Source organism: Eretmochelys imbricata, chromosome 16 (assembly GCF_965152235.1).
Source record: "Eretmochelys imbricata isolate rEreImb1 chromosome 16, rEreImb1.hap1, whole genome shotgun sequence".
Lineage (NCBI taxonomy): Eukaryota > Metazoa > Chordata > Testudines > Cheloniidae > Eretmochelys > Eretmochelys imbricata.
The window spans coordinates 4,150,491-4,173,923 of record NC_135587.1 but is presented as its reverse complement, the minus strand read 5'-3'; the positions used below and the strand labels follow the sequence as shown (position 1 = coordinate 4,173,923).

At 44.7% G+C, this 23,433-nt stretch overlaps 1 protein-coding gene across 3 annotated transcripts in view; it reads right to left on the bottom strand.

Moving 5' to 3' along the window:
* The window catches only part of RABL6 (RAB, member RAS oncogene family like 6), a 106,476-nt gene that overhangs the window by 53,605 nt on the left and 29,438 nt on the right, over window positions 1-23,433 (bottom strand). For all 3 annotated transcript variants that reach the window (XM_077835672.1, XM_077835673.1, XM_077835671.1), the window contains exons 3-6: window positions 15,842-15,889; window positions 7,355-7,407; window positions 5,376-5,467; window positions 120-260 (exon numbers count right to left, since the gene is read on the bottom strand). In XM_077835672.1, coding sequence (XP_077691798.1) covers window positions 120-260; window positions 5,376-5,467; window positions 7,355-7,407; window positions 15,842-15,889 — 334 coding nt within the window. The remainder of the gene's footprint in view (window positions 1-119; window positions 261-5,375; window positions 5,468-7,354; window positions 7,408-15,841; window positions 15,890-23,433) is intronic.

Sequence of the window (23,433 nt, the reverse complement as noted above, 5' to 3'; positions counted from 1 at the left end):
ATGGCTCACACATGTCTGGAAGATAACAGCAATGCTGTTAACTGGGGCTGGATTGCATGGAAAAGAGGGGGAGGTGTGCTGCTCTCCCAGAAAGCCAGTATGGTGCCAGCCCGGTTTACCTGTTCAGATTATCAATGAACTCCCGCATGTCATCTGGCAGAATGACCCTGTGCTCTCCCATATCACGGTAATTCCCAAGCACACACACTGGAACATGGGTGGGCACTTTAGGAAGCTCCCTCAATATGTAGTTAAACGTCCTTTACCAAATAAAAGGCGAAACAAATAATTAGTGTGAGCACACTTGATGGGTTAGTTGAACTCTCAGCAATATTACATTTACAGCTTACATGCACACAATGGAAACTAGCATACATAGTCAGAAAAGTTGCAAAGCAAACAGAAAAATTCAAAGTACAAATCTCACATGTGAGTTTCCTCTGAGGCCCACCTACAGACAACACAGACACATTCTGAGTTAATATTGTTATTTCACAGAGAACAGCCCAACTACCTCAGTCCTGTACCTTGAGCAGGGACCCATATAAAATAGTCTAGAAGGCTACACTCTGCACTGTTGTGTGAGGATAGGGAGAATATTCTCCTCACCCCAGCTGGTGATTGGGATTATGCCCTTTTTGCTCTTGTTGTCATCAAAGATAGCGTAAGTTACTCCTGGGGGAATTCCGTGCCACCGTGCACAGGAAGGAAACATGTCCCCACTGCAGATTTCTTTGCTTCCCTGCAGAAAGTGACAGGGAAGTTGTGCCAGGGTAGGGGTGGGGCTGGGAATGCCCATGGATGTAGTTTGGAGGGGTGTTGCCCCCAAAACAGAGGCAAGGTGTGGGGGGGGGGCACACGGAGTCATGTGCCACTGCCCCCCCCTCAAATTCTGTGGGCGCAGAGGTGCCTGGATGCTGCCTCGAGTCCCCGTGCCAGTTGTGCTTGCCTTCTGTGTGCTGGGATCCACCCTGTCCAATAGTGAGCGCCCCTGGTGGGGCAGGTCGAGGGGGGGGGGGGTGGTAAGGCTGGAGGAAAAAGGCAATGGGAAAGGAAGGGGGTTGAGATATGGGAGAAGGTGGGGAAAGGGGCGGTTGTGGGGTGGGGGATGGGATGGTGGGGCAGGAGTCCAGCATGCGGCATCCCCTCTGCAGCAGCTGCAGTTGGGGCTCCCCCATTAAGGAGGCACATCAAACCCCCACCCAATGAACCCCCACTGCCCCTGCACCACCCCGATGAGCCCCCCAGACACCGACCCCACTGAGCCCCAACCAGCTGCACCTGCACCCCCACCCGACCTCCCTCACATCCAGACCCCCATGCTGAGCCCCAACCCCCTTCACCTGGACTGCCCTGCAGTCCCATTGCCCCTGCACCTGGAACCCCCCAATGAGCCCCTGTACATTCAGATCCCCCACGGAGCTGCCCACACCCAGACTGCCCCACACAGAACCCTCTTCCCCACACTAAGCCTCTCTACATTTGGATCCTGCTAGGCTGAGCCTGCATGCCCTGATGCAGAGGGGCAGGCCTGGCCCTTACACTGTCTCATAGTCAGGTGCAGCTTCACCGCGGAGTCCCTGTTCAGGGGTGGGGGGGCTGTAGGATGATCTCCCACCTCAGTGCAACCAATGGCCTGTGCTCCTCACTGCTAGGCTGAAGCCTCCACATTTATTTACTGACAAATAAAATCTGCAAAATTTTAAAATATTGTGCTCAGAATTTTTAATTTTTTGGTGCAGAACGCCCTCAGGAATAGGAAGTGCAATTCTTATACACAGAATCAGCAAGTTTGCTAAGCTATTTGCCTTTACAATTCGGTGTGGTAGTGAGTTCCACAGGTTATATGCTACATATAGAAATATTTCCTTTGATCCACTTTAGGTTTATTGTTTTAACTGAGGGCCCTCCTTGTCTCGTGCTAAGGAATTTGTGTTCAAGTATCCCTGTCTTGCAGCCAGTACACACTGTACCGATACAGACTGGCTAAAGTTGCATGATCTATATCCCAGTGTCTAGACAGGCTGATCTATTATACTGATAAGTAAGGTAGCTTTAGCGCCTGTCTATTTATTTTGAAGTGCTGGAGTGCAGAAGTCTGCCAAGAACTCTAATGAAATTAAAGAGCATACCAAACAACACTGCATCGGGTGGTGAGGCCTACAGAAGAGAGTTCCAGCAATGGGTAACCCTCTCCCATTAGGATTTCATGTATTACTGCTCATAGGGGTTCATGACATCTTTTCACCCAAAGGACAGCAATTCTCCCTTGTAAGCTGAAGGCAAAAGTGGTAGCTTGGGCCAATCAATGTCCCCGACACACTAGGACTACTCTCAAAAGAAAAGGAGTACTTGTGGCACCTTAGAGACTAACCAATTTATTTGAGCATGAGCTTTCGTGAGCTACAGCTCACTTCATCGGATGCATACCGTGGAAACTGCAAAAGACATTATATACACAGAGACCATGAAACAATACCTCCTCCCACCCTACTCTCCTGCTGGTAATAGCTTATCTAAAGTGATCATCAAGTTGGGCCATTTCCAGCACAAATCCAGGTTCTCTCACCCCCCCCACCCCCATACACACACAAACTCACTCTCCTGCTGGTAATAGCTCATCCAAAGTGACCACTCTCCCTACAATGTGCATGATAATCAAGGTGGGCCATTTCCAGCATAAATCCAAGTTTAACCAGAATGTGGGGGGGGAGGGGGAGGGGAGAAAAACAAGGGGAAATAGGCTACCTTGCATAATGACTTAGCCACTCCCAGTCTCTATTTAGCCTAAATTAATAGTATCCAATTTGCAAATGAATTCCAATTCAGCAGTTTCTCGCTGGAGTCTGGATTTGAAGTTTTTTTGTTGTAAGATAGCGACCTTCATGTCTGTGATTGCGTGACCAGAGAGATTGAAGTGTTCTCCGACTGGTTTATGAATGTTATAATTCTTGACATCTGATTTGAGTCCATTTATTCTTTTACGTAGAGATTGTCCAGTTTGACCAATGTACATGGCAGAGGGGCATTGCTGGCACATGATGGCATATATCACACTGGTGGATGTGCAGGTGAACGAGCCTCTGATAGTGTGGCTGATGTTATTAGGCCCTTTGATGGTGTCCCCTGAATAGATATGTGGGCACAGTTGGCAATGGGCTTTGTTGCAAGGATAGGTTCCTGGGTTAGTGGTTCTGTTGTGTGGTATGTGGTTGTTGGTGAGTACTTGCTTCAGATTGGGGGGCTGTCTGTAGGCAAGGACTGGCCTGTCTCCCAAGATCTGTGAGAGTGTTGGGTCATCCTTCAGGATAGGTTGTAGATGCCTCCAGCTTTCACCCTGACCACACCACACGATCCATCGTCTACAGCCAAGCTCTGCGATACAACCGCATTTGCTCCAACCTCTCAGACAGAAACAAACACCTACAAGATCTCTATCAAGCATTCTTACAACTACACCTGCGGAAGTGAAGAAACAGATTGATAGAGCCAGAAGAGTTTCCAGAAGTCACCTACTACAGGACAGGCCTAACAAAGAAAATAACAGAACGCCACTAGTCGTCACCTTCAGCCCCCAACTAAAACCCCTCCAACGCATTATTAAGGATCTACAACCTATCCTGAAGGATGACCCAACACTCACAAATCTTGGGAGACAGGCCAGTCCTTGCTTACAGACAGCCCCGCAACCTGAAGCAAATACTCACCAACAACCACATACCACACAACAGAACCACTAACCCAGGAACCTATTCTTGCAACAAAGCCCGTTGCCAACTGTGCCCACATATCTATTCAGGGGACACCATCAAAGGGCCTAATAACATCAGCCACACTATCAGAGGCCTGTTCACCTGCACATCCACTAGTGTGATATATGCCATCATGTGCCAGCAATGCCCCTCTGCCATGTACATTGGTCAAACTGGACAATCTCTACGTAAAAGAATAAATGGACTCAAATCAGATGTCAAGAATTATAACATTCATAAACCAGTCGGAGAACACTTCAATCTCTCTGGTCACGCAATCACAGACATGAAGGTCGCTATCTTACAACAAAAAAACTTCAAATCCAGACTCCAGCGAGAAACTGCTGAATTGGAATTCATTTGCAAATTGGATACTATTAATTTAGGCTTAAATAGAGACTGGGAGTGGCTAAGTCATTATGCAAGGTAGCCTATTTCCCCTTGTTTTTTTCTACCCTCCCCCAACGTTCTGGTTAAACTTGGATTTATGCCGGAAATGGCCCACCTTGATTATCATGCACATTGTAGGGAGAGTGGTCACTTTGGATGAGCTATTACCAGCAGGAGAGTGAGTTTGTGTGTGTATGGGGGTGGGGGGGGGTGAGAAAACCTGGATTTGTGCTGGAAATGGCCCACCTTGATTTTCATACACATTGTGAGGAGAGTGGTCACTTTGGATAAGCTATTACCAGCAGGAGAGTGAGTTTGTGTGTGTGTGGGGGGGGGGGGGGGCGGAGGGTGAGAAAAACCTGGATTTGTGCTGGAAATTGCCCAACTTGATGATTACTTTAGATAAGCTATTACCAGCAGGAGAGTGGGGTGGGAGGAGGTATTGTTTCATGGTCTCTGCGTATATAATGTCTTCTGCAGTTTCCACGGTATGCATCCGATGAAGTGAGCTGTAGCTCACGAAAGCTCATGCTCAAATAAATTGGTTAGTCTCTAAGGTGCCACAAGTACTCCTTTTCTTTTTGCGAATACAGACTAACACGGCTGTTACTCTGAAACTAGGACTACTCTATTTGTTTTCCTCTTCCCCAGTTCCTGCCACCCCTGCACTCTCACTTTCACCTTCCCTTCCCATCCCCACTTCCATGTTTCCTCTCCCTTAGCAGAGGGAATAAAAAAAGAGCCCAACAAATGAAGCCCCAAGCTGTGTCCACAGAGCACTTACAAACCCACATTTCCCTATTCCCCTCGGGCTCTCTTCCCCGTTCCCCACTGTTTGTGACTTTCACCTCTCCCATTAAATATTACACCTACACTTGAGACTGGAAGCTCTTTGGAGCAGGGACTTTGTCATCTACCTTTGGAGGTGCTAAACACACTCTGGGTGCTGGATAAGTAACTTCTGCAAAAGGCATTTTCTAATTGTTTCCCCTCAGTCTGCTGCACAGTGGGAATTACAGATCAGTGGACATGGAGGGAGACAGCTAGTTTAGAACAGATTAAGTTGTGTTTTACAGGGGAATAGATTAAAAACAGGCAAAATTATTTTAGGTGCCAGGAACCTGTTTCAGCTCATTGGACCTTTATGTGTTTAGAAATCACAGAATCTAAAGATCATTTGTTTTGATTAAACAAGTGAGACTCAAGCTGCATGTATCACTGCTCCTCTCTTACCACTGCTTGGTGATGTCGAACATCATCACTACTCCATTGCAGTTTTTATACACATCAAGAAACTCCGCATCCAGAGCCATCTCTGACTCTGCCTGGAAACAGAAAGAAACACAAACCGTAAATACTCCAGCTCTTACAGCTTCAGACTTCTAAGAAAAACAAATCGGTATCAAGAAGAGTACCAAGGTTTCCAATGGGAGCATTTCCACAAAAAAGAGCACCACTGGATTTTACCCCACCACTTGAACAAGGCTTCTCAAATAGCTCACTGCTTACACTGCCTGAGTGAGCACAATCTGAGAGCTGCCAGTGTTCTGTGAAAAGCTAAGTGTTCGATTTAAGAGAGCAGGAGTATTTTAGCACTTGCAATCTCATTCTCCTCTCGAGCCCATCACCCTAGATCCCCTCTTGACAAGCTGATTCCATAGACAGCTACAGGATACAATAGGCCAGTAGTTCTCAAACTTTTGTACTGGTGACCCCTTTCATATAGCAAGCCTTTGAGTGTGACCCCCCCCCCATAAATTAAAAACACTTTTTAATATATTTAACACCATTATAAATGCTGGATGCAAAGTCAGCTTTGGGGTGGAGGCTGACAGCTTGCGACCCCACCATGTAATAACCTCACGACCCCCTGAGGGGTCCTGACCCCCCAGTTTGAGAACCCCTGCAATAGGCAAAACATGTCTAGAGTAAAGCAACTCCCTTTCTTTGTTCCTTTCCAAACCTGAACGTTTGCTGTGCTATGCACTGCTGATCTACACAGCCAGAGAGTGTCTTCTGCTGCACCCTTCCCCAGCCCTGAGTGAGACTGGCACTTTCTAGCAGCAATATTGATTGGTAACAATAGTACACTTTGCCGCATTAAGATTATTTTCCAAATTCAGTATTTGCAGTCCTAATTGCAAATTTGCAGGGTCCCATTACAATCTTGTACCTGCAGCAGGGCTACATCTTAATGTGAAATTACCCTCCATTCTAATGGCACAGCAGCAGTATGATTTGCTTTCATACATAGCTTCACACTGGGAAAGTGGGCTTCGAACTTATGACTGGGCATGTCATGGCCAGAGAAACACCTGAATCAAAGGGAGTCTCTTTATCTATGTGCTAGCAGGGAAGTCACTAGATTGGGAACGAATTAACCCCTTCTGTACACCAACCATATTGGCCCACTGATTTCAATAGAATGGTTACAGAGCACAAAGTGGGATACTTCTCATTCACTGGGCCCTGCAGGGAACCATCACATGACCAAGAGCAACGAAGCACTTCAAGAATTAAAAGAGATTAAGTGAGCAGAGACTTCAAGCCACCCTTTCCTGAAAGGGGAGCACAATGGGATTTTTGTGAAAGAAGCTCTGTAAGTGCATCTGGGGTCAAAACGCTGTCTGGGGAAGCAGGCGTCACATGTCCTGACTTCACATGTATACATGTCGTGCACAACAGCAATGCTGCTGTCAAGAGGGCATATGCTCCCTTCAGTTTGCTCCCATCATAATATCTGGCAGTAATACTCCCCTTTCCACCTGCACATTTCAAAATACTTTTAAAAAGGTGAGTGATCGCTTTCCCCATTGTACAGCTGATCAGCTAAGGCATCGCGTTAAGTGATTTGCCTCAGATCACACAGTGAGTCAATGACGAACCCTGAAAAGGAACCTTGGTCTCCCTGTTCTGGTTCTATCTCCCTTTTGTCATCATAACTCAACAGATACAATGCCCTAGAGGGAACAGGGGAGGGTGGAAACTGTGCCAGAATTGCTGCAGTGGGTCAGACTCTCCGTGCAAGGCCCTGGGGCAGCCTAGCGCCTCAGCCTGGGAGCAAGTTCCGGCTGACGTGTCAGCCACATCACCCTGAACACAGATATGAGTGCGAGCTACATCTGAACTTTGACATAAGAGATTGCATGTTGTCAGCTGTTAATCACTTAACAAGAACAGGGAGACACATTTGCATCTCAAAGGTGGCTCACCTCCTGAGGGTCGTTCTCCAGTTTCAAACCATCTCCACGTTTTTTGCATTTTCCTTAGAAAGGAGAGAGTTATGGAAGAAACATTAAATTAGGCAGAGCATTCCCCAGTTGACATTTGACCTTGGTGTCACCCAGAGATTTGTGGATTTTCAGACTGAGCCAGATCTGGGAACTGAACTCTACAATGCCTGGTAAAACGCTATTAACTCTAGTCTCTCTGGCTGGTGCAATGATCATCAAGAGTTAGGTCAACCCAGCTGCGTGGCTTGGGGGTGTGAAAAATCCATCTCCAAGCAACGTAGTTAAGCCAACCGAACCCCCAGTGTAGACCGAATTAAATCAAGGGGAGAATTCTTCTGTTGACCTAGCTACCACCTCTTGGGGAGGTGGATTGACTAGTGACAGGAAAAGCCTCCCCATTGCTGTAGTGAGTATCTACACTGAGGCACTAAGCTGCACACCTGCAGCATTTCTAGTGAAGACATAGCCTCAGTAGACTATGCGTGTTTGATGATAATTTCTCAGTGGCAGGTTTGTCCTTGGACAGGATAAAGTGTTTTGCATCCTACATTTAAAGCAGACCCACTTCTTTCTATAAGCTTGATAGAGGGGGAGTCAGCCGGCCTTGAGGGGAAATACTATCAAGTCTGTTTAACATGAAGGTTAATAGAAGGAAAGCCTACTGCAGCCCTCCTGGCAAACAACCAGAAACGAATGAAAGAACACCACCAGGGGCCTGCTCTCTGTAAAGAAAGAAAAGAGGCTCTGACTGTTCCACCTTTTGTTCCTGCTAGCACTGGAGAAGCACAGTGCAACAATACCTGACAACTGAATTGCACAATATAGCCAACTGCAAAAACGCAAACATTTCAGGATGCAACCTTCCCAGGAAAGATTATGAGAGCTCAGTGCTGTTGCATAAACCTGAAGCAAACAGTATTATGAATGCTTTAAATGTGGTTTTAGAGAATCCATTAGGTGCTTTGGTTTGAACTGCTGTAAGGGAATTTAACAACCAATATGATTAGGGGCAAATGGGATAAACTCCTGAGGAAAGACAAACAAGCTAAAAACCATGCAACTTGTCTAAACCCTAAAGGAGGATTGTGGTGGGGAGAGGGGGAAGAGAAACACCCCACAAGTATATGAAGGGAAGGCCAGGAAGAGGCTGCACAAAGGGAATCTTATGACAATTTATAAGATGCACCAATCCAAAGAAGCATGCACAATAAATTTAAGTGAAAGGGCAGGAAAAGCTTAACAATAAGGCCTGATCTACACTACAGAGTTAAGTTGACACAGGGACAGCCCCGTGGCGGTGGTGGGGTGGAAGGATGGCTGCAGCGGTGAGCCCCACGGCAGCGGTAGGGGTGGTGGGTTGCAATGGTGAGCCCCGTGGTGGTGGAGGGGGGACTGGGGGGCGGGGAAGAGACTACCTGCAGCGGTGAGCTCTGAGGTGGGGCTGACAGCCCCCACATTGCTCCACTTAAGTTGTTGCAACCATTCCTGGTGACGACACGCATCACCTGCAGAAGGAGGGTAACGCAGACATGAAAAGCCACAGTAATTACTGTGGTGGCTGTACATTGACCTAACTTGGGCCGATATAATCCTTTAATGTAGACAAGACCTAAGATCTATTGGGCTGTGGAATCATCTCACAAGAGAAGGGAAGACGGCACTCAACACATTTCAGAATTCAACTGGACAAAAAACTAGAAAATGTACTACCAAAAACCAGTCCTCCAGTACATTGGCCAAAGGCTAATCTAGATGAGCCAAACAGTCTTCTTACTGAGGAAGGTCACAGAAGTTAGAGTACTGCTAAAATACAATATTCGTATACAAAAAACAACCCTCAGCCTCTTTCTGTCTTGGATAACATACAAACATCCTTATAGGGATTCACCCCTTTTCATCTGCTCAATATTCACTTTAAAAAAAGCTGTTAAAACTGTTGCATGTATCCTGAGAGGAATGTGAACATTAGGGCTTGTCTACACATCGACACTATTGCAAAAATTAGCCAGCATGTGAATTTAAAACACAAAAGCGATTCTATACCGGCTCCCAGGGTGGACACTCTTATGCTGCACTAAGACTGCTTTTGCGTGATTGAACTTAATCCTGCTATTCTAGGTATTTCCCCATGTAGAAATGCTCAGTTAAGAAACTGCTTCATATACCTTAACTCTGCCCCATAGGGATGACAGCACCTTACTGTATTGTTCTTTTGGGAGTGGGGAACATATGCCTCAACTGCAGGAATCAAATGGCATGGAATCCTCCAATGCAGTGTTAGTGTCTTTAGTCGCAACTGTGCAGCTCAAAACTAAGTGGCAGGTTTACGTATCCAATGTGACGCAAAAGTAATTAGCTCCCATATTAAAGCTGCTATGCAGGCCATGTTAAGGGGCCCACAGGACTGTATTTAAAGGAGTCATTTGGCATTGTGAGGTGTACTGAGAGAAGGACATTTTTTGCTCGGGAGAGAGACGATACTGTGATGTTCTTAACTCCCACTGCCCAAAGGTTAAACCAGCATTACCCCAACATTTGAAAACTGAAGCTTCCTTCAAGAAAATTAAACTAAAACAATTAAACTAAAATCAACCTCACCATGGGCTGTTAAAGATTACCCAGAATTTTAATTAAAGGAAATTAAATTGTATTTTAAAATGCGTCCTTAAAATTTTTAGGAATATTGTACATTCATACGGGATGTTAAGAAATGTTTGAACGTGTGATTTTAAACTGAAATAGAACATTGCTGTGCAAGATTACCGTCATATTCCTTAACGAATTTAAAAAAAAACTTGTAACTAAGTAGCAACATTCAATTTTTTCATTAACAAAACACCACACTCCCCTGGGTCCTTGGGCTTGGCTGCTCTGCGGGGTTTGGATGCCTTGCTGGGGTTGGCACCTTTTAGACTAGGGGAAAGAATAAGTGGTATCTTCCAAGCCCTCCTACTCATGGCATCAAAATGAATGGTCATTCAGAGTAGATTGTGGAGAGCTTTATATTGTGATCCTTCCTCTCCTTTCTTTGATTTCATTGCTCTGAAAAGAATGTAAGCAGACATTTAAAGTATCACTATGGGCACCCGATCTAGCACACATTAAAACATATGGTGTGGCTCACCACTCAGAGCTATTGTTTCAGGTTCTTTGCAAATTCCAGCTGCCTTGGTTAAGCTTTTTCCTCTACAATCACAACAGCTAGAGACAAATGAAAGCTGAGGTGCTAGAGAAGAACTGATCATTTATCTATGTTCAAGTTAAAAAAAAAAAAAAAAACAACCTCTAGTGAACTGACTGCCAGTTAACTCAAGTTCACTAACATGTTCTTGTAAATCACAAACACGTGGGGTGTTCAGACTAGCATGGACAAGCGAGTTAGCTAATTTGAGATAAAAAGGCAATCATTTAACTCAAATTAAAAATTCTAGTGTACACAACTCTGAGAACCCTGTAACCGTCCCTCCCCACTCCTCCAGGGGGTGCAGCCCATACTTTGCAAAACACTGGCTTAACACAGCTGTTCACAATTTGTTTAGAGTCACACGAATTGAAATACATCATGGATTAAATACCACAGTTAGTATTAGTGAGTTCACTTATCACATTTTACAGATATTGATTTTGTTTTAGAAATTAAAAGAAGAGCAAACTTAGAAAGTGTTCTTCTGAATTAACTCTGCCCCCAACTAAAACCTCTCCGACGCATTATCGAGGATCTACAACCTACCCTGAAGGACGACCCATCACTCTCACAGATCTTGGGAGACAGGCCAGTCCTTGCTTACAGACAGCCCCCCAACCTGAAGCAAATACTCACCAGCAACCACACACGACACAACAGAATCACTAACCCAGGAACCTATCCTTGCAACAAAGCCCCTTGCCAACTGTGCCCACATATCTATTCAGGGGACACCATCATAGGGCCTAATCACATCAGCCACACTATCAGAGGCTCGTTCACCTGCACATCTACCAATGTGATATATGCCATCATGTGCCAGCAATGCCCCTCTGCCATGTACATTGGTAAAACTGGACAGTCTCTACGTAAAAGAATAAATGGACACAAATCAGATGTCAAGAATTATAACATTCATTAACCAGTCGGAGAACACTTCAATCTCTCTGGTCACTCGATTTCTGACCACAAAGTGACTATCCTTCAACAAAAAAAAGAGTCAAAAACAGACTCCAAAGAGAGACTGCTGAATTGGAATTAATTTGCAAATTGCATACAATTAACTTAGGCTTGAATAGAGACTGGGAGTGGTTGAGTCATTATACTAAGTGAAACTATTTCCCCTTGTTTATCCCCCCCAACCCCCACTGTTCCTCAGACGGTCTTGTTAACTCCTGGAAATGTGCTGGAAATGGTCCACCTTGATTATCACTTCAAAAGGTTTTCTCTCCCCCTACCCCACTCTCCTGCTGGTAATAGCTCATCTTAAGTGATCACTCTCCTTACAATATATATTTTTTCATGGTCTGTGTGTATATAAAATCTCCTCACTGTACTTTCCACTTTATGTATCCGATGAAGTGAGCTGTAGCTCACGAAAGCTTATGCTCAAATAAATTGGTTAGTCTCTAAGGTGCCACAACTCCTCCTTTTCTTTTTGCCAATACAGACTAACACGGCTGCTACTCTGAAACCTTTGTTCCAGATGTTCATGACCAAAAAGGTTTAATGGAATTATAGAACTGCAGAATCTGACACTGAAATTCCTTACTGCAATCTATAGATCAGTCTATCTTCAACAGAACCTATTCTGACAGTTTGAATGCTCCTGCTACTCATTTCTGTTGAGTAAAAAAAGCCTTTGATGCCAGCCCCACAGCAAAGAAATGAAATGCTTTTATAACCATTTTATTTTCAGTGTTTAATCCATCTGAAAAATACAGAATAAATGCTTGTAAAATATGCTTTTTTGGCAGATGTGGATGTAAAACAAATCGTGACAACAGGAAATGTGTTTAATCTTTTCCTTGTTGAGGTCAAGGACAAAATAGAGCTGTTAACCAATAAATGCTCTCCTCAGAGGATTTAAACATGATAGTGCTTCGCCTGTGAAATCAGAACAAAGGAAGCCAGCAGCTTAGGAATTCTTCCATGAAATAGTCTGGCCCATCATAAACTCCTCAGCAGGTTTACTAGAAAATATTAATCCATAAATGTTCACACTCAAAATGGCACTCCCCATGATAAGCAGTCCTTACAGAATTCCAGTATTCGACAACTGAAATAATTTCTGTTGCTAATGACTGGTTACAAAAGGGTTAACCCAAAACAACGGGGGTATGGTTATTCATTGGAAAGCTTCAGACAGGCAGCAGAATGGTGGTCAGCCACGCTTCCCAGCTAGTAGATATCAAGAAATTAATGTTAGCTTTAAAAAAAAAAAAGTTCGGAGCACTTTCTGAACAATGGAACAACAACTTCAAAATGCCACATTCAGAGTGTACGAGTTGGTGGCATTTTCAAAGGCAGTTTTGTAAATGCAGCACACTGCACAACTCTAAGTATACACATTACACAGGGTCCTCTAGGAGAGGGTAAAGCAAGGATCAGATCCCATCAGCATTCAACTGCAACAGCACTGGAGGCTTTGCTAAGAAATGGCTACGGTCTAGACTAGTGTCACTCTCACCCAAAGCATCATGCAGGAGGATTTTTTGGCCTGAGTGCACATGACGAAAAATTAAATGAGATCATATTAAAGGATGAAACAGTGAGATATGAACAATTCCTTAATGGCTAGTTTGCATTTTTGCTTGAGGTGCGTTTATCACAGAATTGCACTACTGTCAGAGTTGGACTGCAATACACTGCACTAACTAAGCACATAAACCTGTAACTACTTAAAAAAACTTGGGTTTGTTTATTCCATAAACAGGGATTCTAACAATGACATCTTCCCCTTTAAACTTCAGGCACACTCCACCACCGGAAGTCAGTGTGACTGAACTGGCATTAACTTCTGCAAATGCCAAGTCTGTCTTAGCCTGTTTTGCCACCAGGATGACAAATCTTTGGAGTTTAAAGTGCAGCTCTGCTCTGAGAAGTAACTCAGATATAAAATAAAATACTGGCGTCACAGGATCACAAGTTCACAGTAGAATCATAGAATATCAGGGTTGGAAGGGACCTCAGGAGGTCATCTAGTCCAACCCCCTGCTCAAAGCAGGACACATCCCCAATTAAATCATCCCAGCCAGGGCTTTGTCAAGCCTGACCTTAAACACTTCTAAGGAAGGAGATTCCACCACCTCCCTAGGTAACGAACGCACTCCAGTGTTTCACCACCCTTCTAGTGAAAGTTTTTCCTAATATCCAACCTAAAATCTTCCCCAATGCAACTTGAGACCATTACTCCTTGTTCTGTCATCCGCTACCACTGAGAATAGTCTAGATCCATCCTCTTTGGAACCACCTTTCAGGTAGCTGAAAGCAGCTATCAAATCCCCCCTCATTCTTCTCTTCTGTAGACTAAACAATCCCAGTTCCCTCAGCCTCTCCTCAGAAGTCATGTGTTCCAGACCCCTAATCATTTTTGTTGCCCTCCGCTGGACTCTCCAATTTTTCCACATCCTTCTTGTAGTATGGAGCCCAAAACTGGACACAGTACTCCAGATGAGGCCTCACCAGTGTCGAATAGAGGGGAACGCTCACGTCCCTCGATCTGCTCGCTATGCCCCTACTTATACATCCCAAAATGCCATTGGCCTTCTTGGCAACAAGGGCACACTGTTGACTCATATCCAGCTTCTCGTCCACTGTAACCCCTAGGTCCTTTTCTACAGGACTGCTGCCGAGCCATTCGGTCCCTAGTCTGTAGCGGTGCATTGGATTCTTCCGTCCTAAGTGCAGGACTCTGCACTTGTCCTTGTTGAACCTCATCGGATTTCTTTTGGTCCAATCTTCCAATTAGTCTAGGTCCCTCTGTATCCTATCCCTACCCTCCAGCGTATCTACCTCTCCTCCCAGTTTAGTGTCATCTGCAAACTTGCTGAGGGTGCAATCCACACCATCCTCCAGATCATTAATGAAGATATTGAACAAAACCGGCCCCAGGACCGATCCTTGGGGCACTCCGCTTGATACTGGCTGCCAACCAGACATGGAGCCATTGATCATTACCCATTGAGCCTGACAATCTAGCAATTACTAGATTCAGTCAGTCAATTACTCCCCTATAGACAAATCTGGTATGAAATAAAAAAAAAAGATGGACCTCCTGGATGCCAGCCCTGCATGCTTAGAGTAACTTCTGAAAGTCAAGCTGGGGTCTGGCTCGCACTTCACCAGTAATCCTGATTCAACTGAGCTTTAATAAAGATTAATTTAAAGCGCACGTGAGTGGCACACTTCTGTACACTTTGAGATAAAAGAGTGCTCCTGGGATTTAATTCATGGTTCTGTTGAGGGTACGGAAGCCAGAACAGATTCCAGCTGAGTCTCCCAAGGCTCTAAGGGTTCTGCAGGAATGGAAAAACAGGAGTAAGACGATAAAAATGTAAATTTTCATCACTAGTCAGCAGATCTGATCCAGATCACAAAGGATTACATAAAGGGCAGATCTCCAGAGTAAGGGGGTGCTATATTTACAAAGTCATTTTTCTAACCATTACTGCACTTTTAAAAGGATATATGTCTAAGTCATTTTCCCAAATCAAACACAACTTCAGTTCATGCAAAAGAATGTGCTGCTATAAATGGAATTCATATGTAACTCTTTTCTGTCAACAGCTTCCAACTGTGTGTTTGGTACAGCTTTTGGCTTCCTAAGAACTAGAAATACAGTTCTCTTTCTGATATGCTATCATGTTTTAAAAGCTACATTTTGTCATCACATGTAAATACTCAGCTCCCAAGACTTTGTTCAAAAATGTATATATTTTAAAACACATGCTGTTTTTTTCCCTAGTAGGCATGTTATACAAATGGTTTAGATTAGTGCACAGAAAATGCAATTATTTAACCGGATCTAAGTAATTCACTTTAAACAAAAAAAACCCCCACACTATTTTGCACAGTGAAACTATCCTTCTAACAAGATTATTCCTTCAAAAAGACAGTTCAATGGGTACTACTATAAACAGAATGAACTAGTGGCCTAACAAGGGAGAGGAAATGAAGTTTACCAAACATACTAGGAATCAGATCATTTGGTCCATTTTTGAATGAATGGAGCCAACTTCGTGAGAAGTTCAGGCTTCTTGCAACTGCTTCTAAATTCTTTGTTCACCCTGAAGTTAAGATGGCAAATCTGAGCCATCTGAGCCCCTCTGGTAATGAGGGAGAATTCCCAGCCCTGCAAGGTTACTTCAGGAAATTAACACAAACATTTCTATCAAAGAAAGGAAAGCAAATAGTTTCTAAATTTCACATAAAAATTCTTCTAATTTAAGGCTTAAAAAAAGGAACTAAGTAGCATTAGAAAGGAAACAGTAAGTCTTTACCTTTGTCAACTACGTCCCAGACTTCAACCTTTACGATATCATCAGTGGCTAGAAGTGGAATAAGGACACAAAACTTTAGAAGTGAGGATTTGGAAAAAAACAAAACAAAACACTAACCCAAAGCAAATAGGTTACAAAGCTAAAAGAAAGAAACAGAATATCTAAGTGCAAATAAAAAACCCTTAAAAACCCCACAGCATTCCCTCTCTGATGTACTTCAACTGCTGCTCTCTTTAAAGAGCTCCTTGAAAATTCGTGGTAATAGATGAGAGATTTATAGACAATTTTTTAAATTAAGTTGCAAATTTGGAACACATTACTTCATGAGCGCATCAAAACCCCATTTGGATTCTTTTTTGTATCATACAGAGAGCTGCCACCCTCTTTTTTAAGACTAGAAGTTAATTAAATGCTGAGAACAAAGATCTTTATGACAGAAAACTTCAGAGTAGAGGTATTCTAAGGAGATCAACTTTACTAATATTTTTAAAACCCTCACACAAATGCACCAAACAGGAATTGAAACATATATCAAACAAGTCACACACACAAGGTCTGTTTCTGTGCGAATTCCAAGTCATATTAGCTTACTCCGACAAAAAAAATAATATTTTTACTCCTGAAAGCACTACAGAGCCAACAGCTATAGGAGAGTAAACTGGATTTGTCTAACTCAGATTTATTAACTAAGTTCCAACTGCAGAAACTTTATTACTAATGATGCATGAGCCAGAAACAGCTCAGCTTCATAGTGCAGGGTAAGTTTCAGAGTAACAGCGGTGTTAGTCTGTATTCGCAAAAAGAAAGAGTAACAACTTGTGGCACCTTAGAGACTAACCAATTTATCTGAGCATAAGCTTTCGAGAGCTACAGCTCATTTCATTGGTTAGTCTCTAAGGTGCCACAAGTACTCCTTTTCTTAGTGCAGGGTAAGCAGTTGCAGTTAGAAAGCCATACTTTTGATCAGTCTGAGTAAGTGATCTGATACCAAAAGTAACACAGACCCCCACAATGCCTTTGTTAAAGCGTTTCTCTTCAGAGAAGTGCCACACTAGGGACTGAAACAACAATTTGTACTGGCAACACTTACAAGTACACAGCAACTGAGCAAAGATTGAGCAATTGAGCACAGTGGCCCAAGTAATAAAAAAAATATTCCCCTATCACACTGATTAAATTTAACCGACTATGACTTTCAATCCAGGAAACCATGCACTGTTGGTTTAGCTAACAAGTATGAAAATCCTGTAAAAGGAGTAACCAGTACAAATAGAAAAGGTCTCTTTGAACTTATGCATGATTGCCCATATAGTGATTGCCCGTCTAGCCCAATATAGTGCCGATATTTAAAAAAGTGAAGAACGAGCCTGGGGAACTACAGACCAGTCAGCCTCACTTCAGTCCCCGGCAAAAACATGGAGCAGGTCCTCAAGAAATCCATTTTGAAGCACTTGGAGGATAAGAAGGTGATCAGGAACAGTCAACATGGATTCACCAAGGGCAAGTCATGCCTGGCCAACCTGATTGCCTTCTATGAGGAGATACCTGGCTCTGTGTCATAGAATATCAGGGTTGGAAGGGACCTCAGGAGGTCATCTAGTCCAACCCCCTGCTCAAAGCAGGACCGATCCCCAATTAAATCATCCCAGCCAGGGCTTTGTCAAGCCTGACCTTAAAAACTTCTAAGGAAGGAGATTCCACCACCTCCCTAGGTAACGCATTCCAGTGTTTCACCACCCTCCTAGTGAAAAAGATTTTCCTAATATCCATCCTAAATCTCCCACACTGCAACTTGAGACCATTACTCCTTGTTCTGTCATCTGCTACCACTGAGAACAGTCTAGAGCCATCCTCTTTGGAACCACCTTTCAGGTAGTTGAAAGCAGCTATCAAATCCCCCCTCATTCTTCCTCTTCCGTAGACTAAATATCCCCAGTTCCCTCAGCCTCTCCTCAGAAGTCATGTGTTCCAGTCCCCTAATCATTTTTGTTGCCCTCTGCTGGGCTCTCCAATTTTTCCACATCCTTCTTGTAGTGTGGGGCCCAAAACTGGACACAGTACTCCAGATGAGGCCTCGCCAGCGTTGAATAGAGGGGAACGCTCACATCCCTCGATCTGCTGGCAATGCCCCTACTTATACGTCCCAAAATACCATTGGCCTTCTTGGCTACAAGGGCACATTGTTGACTCATATTCAACTTCTCATCCACTGTAACCCCGAGGTCCTTTTCTGCAGAACTGCTGCTGAACCATTCAGTCCCTAGTCTGTAGCGGTGCATTGGATTCTTCTGTCTTAAGTGCAGGACTCTGCACTTGTCCTTGTTGAACCTCATCAGATTTCTTTTGGCCCAATCCTCCAATTTGTCTAGGTCCCTCTGTATCCTATCCCTACCCTCCAGCATATCTACCACTCCTCCCAGGTTAGTGTCATCTACAAACTTGCTGAGGGTGCACTCCAGGCCATCCTCCAGATCATTTATGAAGATATTGAACAAAACCAGCCCAAGGACCGACCCTTGGGGCACTCCACTTGATACCGGCTGCCAACTAGACATGGAGCCATTGATCACTACCCTTTGAGCCCGACAATCTAGCCAACTTTCTATCCACCTTATAGTCCATTCATCCAGCCCATACTTCTTTAACTTGCTGACAAGAATACTGTGGGAGACCATGTCAAAAGCTTTGCTAAAGTCAAGGAATAACACATCCACTGCTTTCCCCTCATCCACAGAGCCAGTTATCTCGTCATAGAAGGCAATTAGATTAGTCAGCCATGCCTTGTCCTTGGTGAATCCATGCTGACTGTTTCTGATCACTTTCCTCTCCTCTAAGTGCTTCAGAATTGATTCCTTGGGGACCTGCTCCATGATTCTTCCAGGGACTGAGGTGAGGCTGACTGGCCTGTAGTTCCCAGGATCCTCCTTCTTCCCTTTTTTAAAGATGGGCACTACAGTAGCCTTTTTCCAGTCGCCCGGGACTTCCCCGATTGCCATGAGTTTTCAAAGATAATGGCCAATGACTCTGCAATCACATCCGACAACTCCTTTAGCACTCTCGGATGCAAAACATCCGGCCCCATGGACTTGTGCTCATCCAGCTTTTCTAAATAGCCCCGAACACTTTTCTCCACAGAGGGCTGGTCACCTCCTCCAATGCTGTGCTGCCCAATGCAGTAGTCTGGGAGGTGACCTTGTTCGTGAAGACAGAGGCAAAAAAAGCATTGAGTACATTAGCTTTTTCCACATCCTCTGTCACTAGGTTGCCTCCATCATTCAGTAAGGGGCCCACATTATCCTTCACTTTCTTCTTGTTGCTAACATACCTGAAGAAACCCTTCTTGTTACTCTTAACATCTCTTGCTAGCTGCAACTCCAGGTGTGATTTGGCCTTCCTGATTTCACTCCTGCATACCCGAGCAATATTTTTATACTCCTCCCTGGTTATTTGTCCAATCTTCCACTTCTTGTAAGCTTCTTTTTTGTGTTTAAGATCAGCAAGGATTTCACTGTTAAGCCAAGCTGGTCGCCTGCCATATTTACTATTCTTTCTACACATCGGGATGGTTTGTCCCTGTAACCTCAATAAGGATTCTTTACAATACAGCCAGCTCTTCTGGACTCCTTTCCCCCTCATGTTATTCTCCCAGGGGATCCTGCCCATCAGTTCCCTGAGGGAATCAAAGTCTGCTTTTCTGAAGTCCAGGGTCCGTATTCTGCTGCTTTCCTTTCTTCCTTGTGTCAGGATCCTGAACTCGACCCTCTCATGGTCACTGCCTCCCAGGTTCCCATCCACTTTTGCTTCCCCTACTAATTCTTCCTGGTTTGTGAGCAGCAGGTCAAGAAAAGCTCTGCCCCTAGTTGGTTCCTCCAGCACTTGCACAAGGAAATTGTCCCCTACATTTTCCAAAAACTTCCTGGATTGTCTGTGCATGGCTGTATTGCTCTCCCAGCAGATATCAGGGTGATTGAAGTCTCCCATGAGAACCAGGGCCTGCGATCTAGTAACTTCTGTGAGTCGCCGGAAGAAAGTCTCGTCCACCTCATCCCCCTGGTCTGGTGGTCTATAGCAGACTCCCACCACCATACCACCCTTGTTGCTCACACTTCTAAACTTAATCCAGAGACACTCCGGTTTTTCTGCAGTTTCATACTTGAGCTCTGAGCAGTCATACTGCTCCCTTACATACAGTACAACTCCCCCACCTTTTCTGTCCTGCCTGTCCTTTCTGAACAGCTTATATCCATCCATGACAGTACTCCAGTCATGTGAGTTATCCCACCAAGTCTGTTATTCCAATCACAATTCCTTGACTTTGCCAGGATTTCCAGTTCTCCCTACTTGTTTCCCAGGTTTCATGCATTTTTGTGTATAGGCACTTGACATAACTCACTGATCGCCCCTCTTTCTCAGTATGAGGCAGGAGCCCTTCCCGCTCACGCGCTCCTGCTCGTGCTTCCTCCTGGTACCCCACTTACCTCAGGGCTTTAGTCTCCTGTGGATGTGATATATCTTGACTTTAGCAAAGCTTTTGATACAGTCTCCCACGGTATTCCTGCCAGCAAATTAAAGTATAGATTGGATGAATGGACTGTAAGGTGGATAGAAAGCTGGCTAGGTTGTTGGGCTCAACCGGTAGTGATCAATCGCTTGATACCAGCTGCCAACTAAACATCGAGCTGAGTACCCCAGGGGTCGGTCCTGGGGCCGGTTTTGTTCAACATCTTTATTAATGATCTGAACGATTGGATGAATTGCACCCTCAGCAAGTTTGCAGATGACACTAAGCTGAGGGGAGAGGTAGATATACTGGAGGGTAGGGATAGGGTCCAGAGTGACCTAGACAAATTGGAGAATTGGGCCAAAAGAAATCTGATGAGGTTCAACAAGGACAAGTGCAGGGTCCTGCACTTAGGATGGAAGAATTCCATGCCCCGCTACAGGCTGGGGATAAACTGGCTAAGCGGCAGTTCTGCCGAAAAGGACCTGGGGATTACAGTGGATGAGAAGCTGGATATGGAGTCAACAGCATGCCCTTGTTGCCAAGACGACTAATGGCATATTGGGCTGCATTTGTAGGAGCACAGCCAGCAGATCGAGGGAAGTGATTATTCCCCTCTATTAGGCATAGGTGAGGCCTCATCTGGAGTACTGTGTCCAGTTTTGGGGCCCCCACTACAGAAAGGATGTGGACAAATTGGAGAGAGTTCAGCGGAGCGCAACGAAAGTTATTAGGGGGCTGGGGCACATGATTTATAAGGAGAGGCTGAGGGAAGTGGGGTTATTTAGTCTGCAGAAGAGAAGAGTGAGGGGGGATTTGATAGCAGCCTTCAACTACCTGAAGCGGGGTTCCAAAGAGGATGGAGCTCGGCTGTTCTCAGTGGTAGCATATGACAGAACGAGGAGTAATGGTCTCAAGTTGCAGTGGGGGAGATCTAGGTTGATATTAGGAAACACTATTTCACTAGGAGGGTGGTGAAGCAGTGGAATGGGTTACCTAGGGAGGGGGTGGAATCTCCTTCCTTAGATATTTTTAAGGCCGGCTTGACAAAGCCCTGGCTGGGACGATTTAGTGGGGGTTGGTCCTGCTTTGAGCAGGGGGTTGTACTAGTTGACCTCCTGAGGTCTCTTCCAACACCAATCTTCCATGATTTTATGATTGCATCTCATCTCTGGCGAAGGGCTAGTCTACACTTGCAATGCTAAAGCGCTGCCAGAGCATCGCTTTAACGGGGCTATATAGTCACAGCAGAGCCCTAGGAGAGAGCTCCCCCTTCGCTCTAAAATAAACAACAACAAAAACCACCATCTCCACGAGGGACGTAGCCACCAGCGCTGGTGCACCGGCGCTTTACAGCGCTGAAACTTGCTGCACTCAGGAGGGTGTTTTTCCATACCCCCGAGAGAGAAAGGTGCAGCGCTGTAAATTGCCACTGTAGACAAGCCTTAAGTCTGGTTTTGCAAAGCAACTCCTACTCTGCATCCAATTTTCTAGCCTGACTGAGGCACAAGGTGATCAAGTGACTTGCCCAAAGTCAGAGTGCTACAGGCCTTGCTGGACTAAAAACCATGATCTTCTGAGTACTGAGCCTTTTGTTCAGCCAACGAGACAACACAGTCCTTTGTGTCTATCGCAGGACGTTTCTCAAGTCATCCATTCACAAGGCCAGATTTTGCCACTCTTGCTCATACTGAGTAGAATCTTACTCCACAAATAGTTCCACTAAAATCAACAGGGCTGCTTGCAGAGTACTACTCACTGTGGCTACATCTACACGAAACACCACTCTCGGCAGCTGGTAAGGTATTCAGCTATATGCCTCCACGAAAAACAAGCTATGCCCATTCTGCAGTGTGTAGCTACACATGTCAATGAAAGGTTTTGGAAGGGGGGGAGGCAGTGGGGAAAGGCTCCCCCCGCCAAGCTTTTCCCTATTGCTGGAGTCCTTGCAGGGAAATAACCTTGCAGACACAAAACAAATGTAGACTGTACATACAGTACTGCCTTCTTGAACCTGCAGATAGAGCTAGTATAGCTACGCAGCACGAGAGTGAAATTAATGACACTGATCAGGTTTACTATCAGAGCCTGGGTCTGGATACAATGTGTCAATTTTACACTCCTGCAGAAAGCTGTGGAGACAGTGGAGTGATTCAGAGAAAGACAACACACCAGACTTGCAGACAGTTAGGAGGAACACAGCACAAATCTGTCTCCAAACACACACTTACAGCAGCCAGAAGGCTGAGAGGAGAGGCAGAGTAATAGAAACACCCTCTTCCCCATGCAGCAGCCAAGATACTTTGCGGAGAGGTAAAGTCAGTGAGACCCTCCACCCTCTTAACATGCAAGAGGCTGGGGGAGGGGGGTGGAGGAGGAGAAGAGGAGAGAGGAAGCTCCTCTTCCCTTCCAGCAGCTAGAGGGAATTGGGGCCTTAGAAGCCATCGAGAGAGAATAGCATGGCATATAGAAGCAAGAGGGAAATGGGTAAGTATTTGCGATACAAATGATCCAAGGGAAAATGATTTTCATAAGTACTTACTGGGTTAAATAAAACAAGGAGTCCTTGTGGCACCTTAGAGACTAACAAATTTATTTGGGCATAAGATTTCATGGGCTAGAACCCACTTCATCAGATGTAGGAAGTAAAAGATACAGGAGCAGGTATAAATACATGAAAGGATGTGGGTTGCTTTACCAAGTATTAGGTCAGTCTAACGAGGTAAATCAATTAACAGCAGGATACCAAGGGAGGAGAAATCTCTTTTGAAGTGGTAAGAGTGGCCCATTGCAGACAGTTGACAAGAAGATGTGAGTAACAGTAGGGAGAAATTAGTATTGGGGAAATTAAGTTTAGGTCTAATGACCCAACCACTCCCAGTCTTTATTCAGGCCTAATCTGGTGGTATCTAGTTTGCAAGCTAATTTCAGTTCTGCAGCTTCATGTTGGAGTCTGTTTTCGAAGTATTTTTGTTGAAGAATTCCCACTCTGAGGTCTGTTATTGAGTGACCAGAGAGACTGAAGTGTTCTCCTACTGGTTTTTGAATGTTATGATTCCTGATTCAAATTTGTCCATTTATTCTTTTGCGT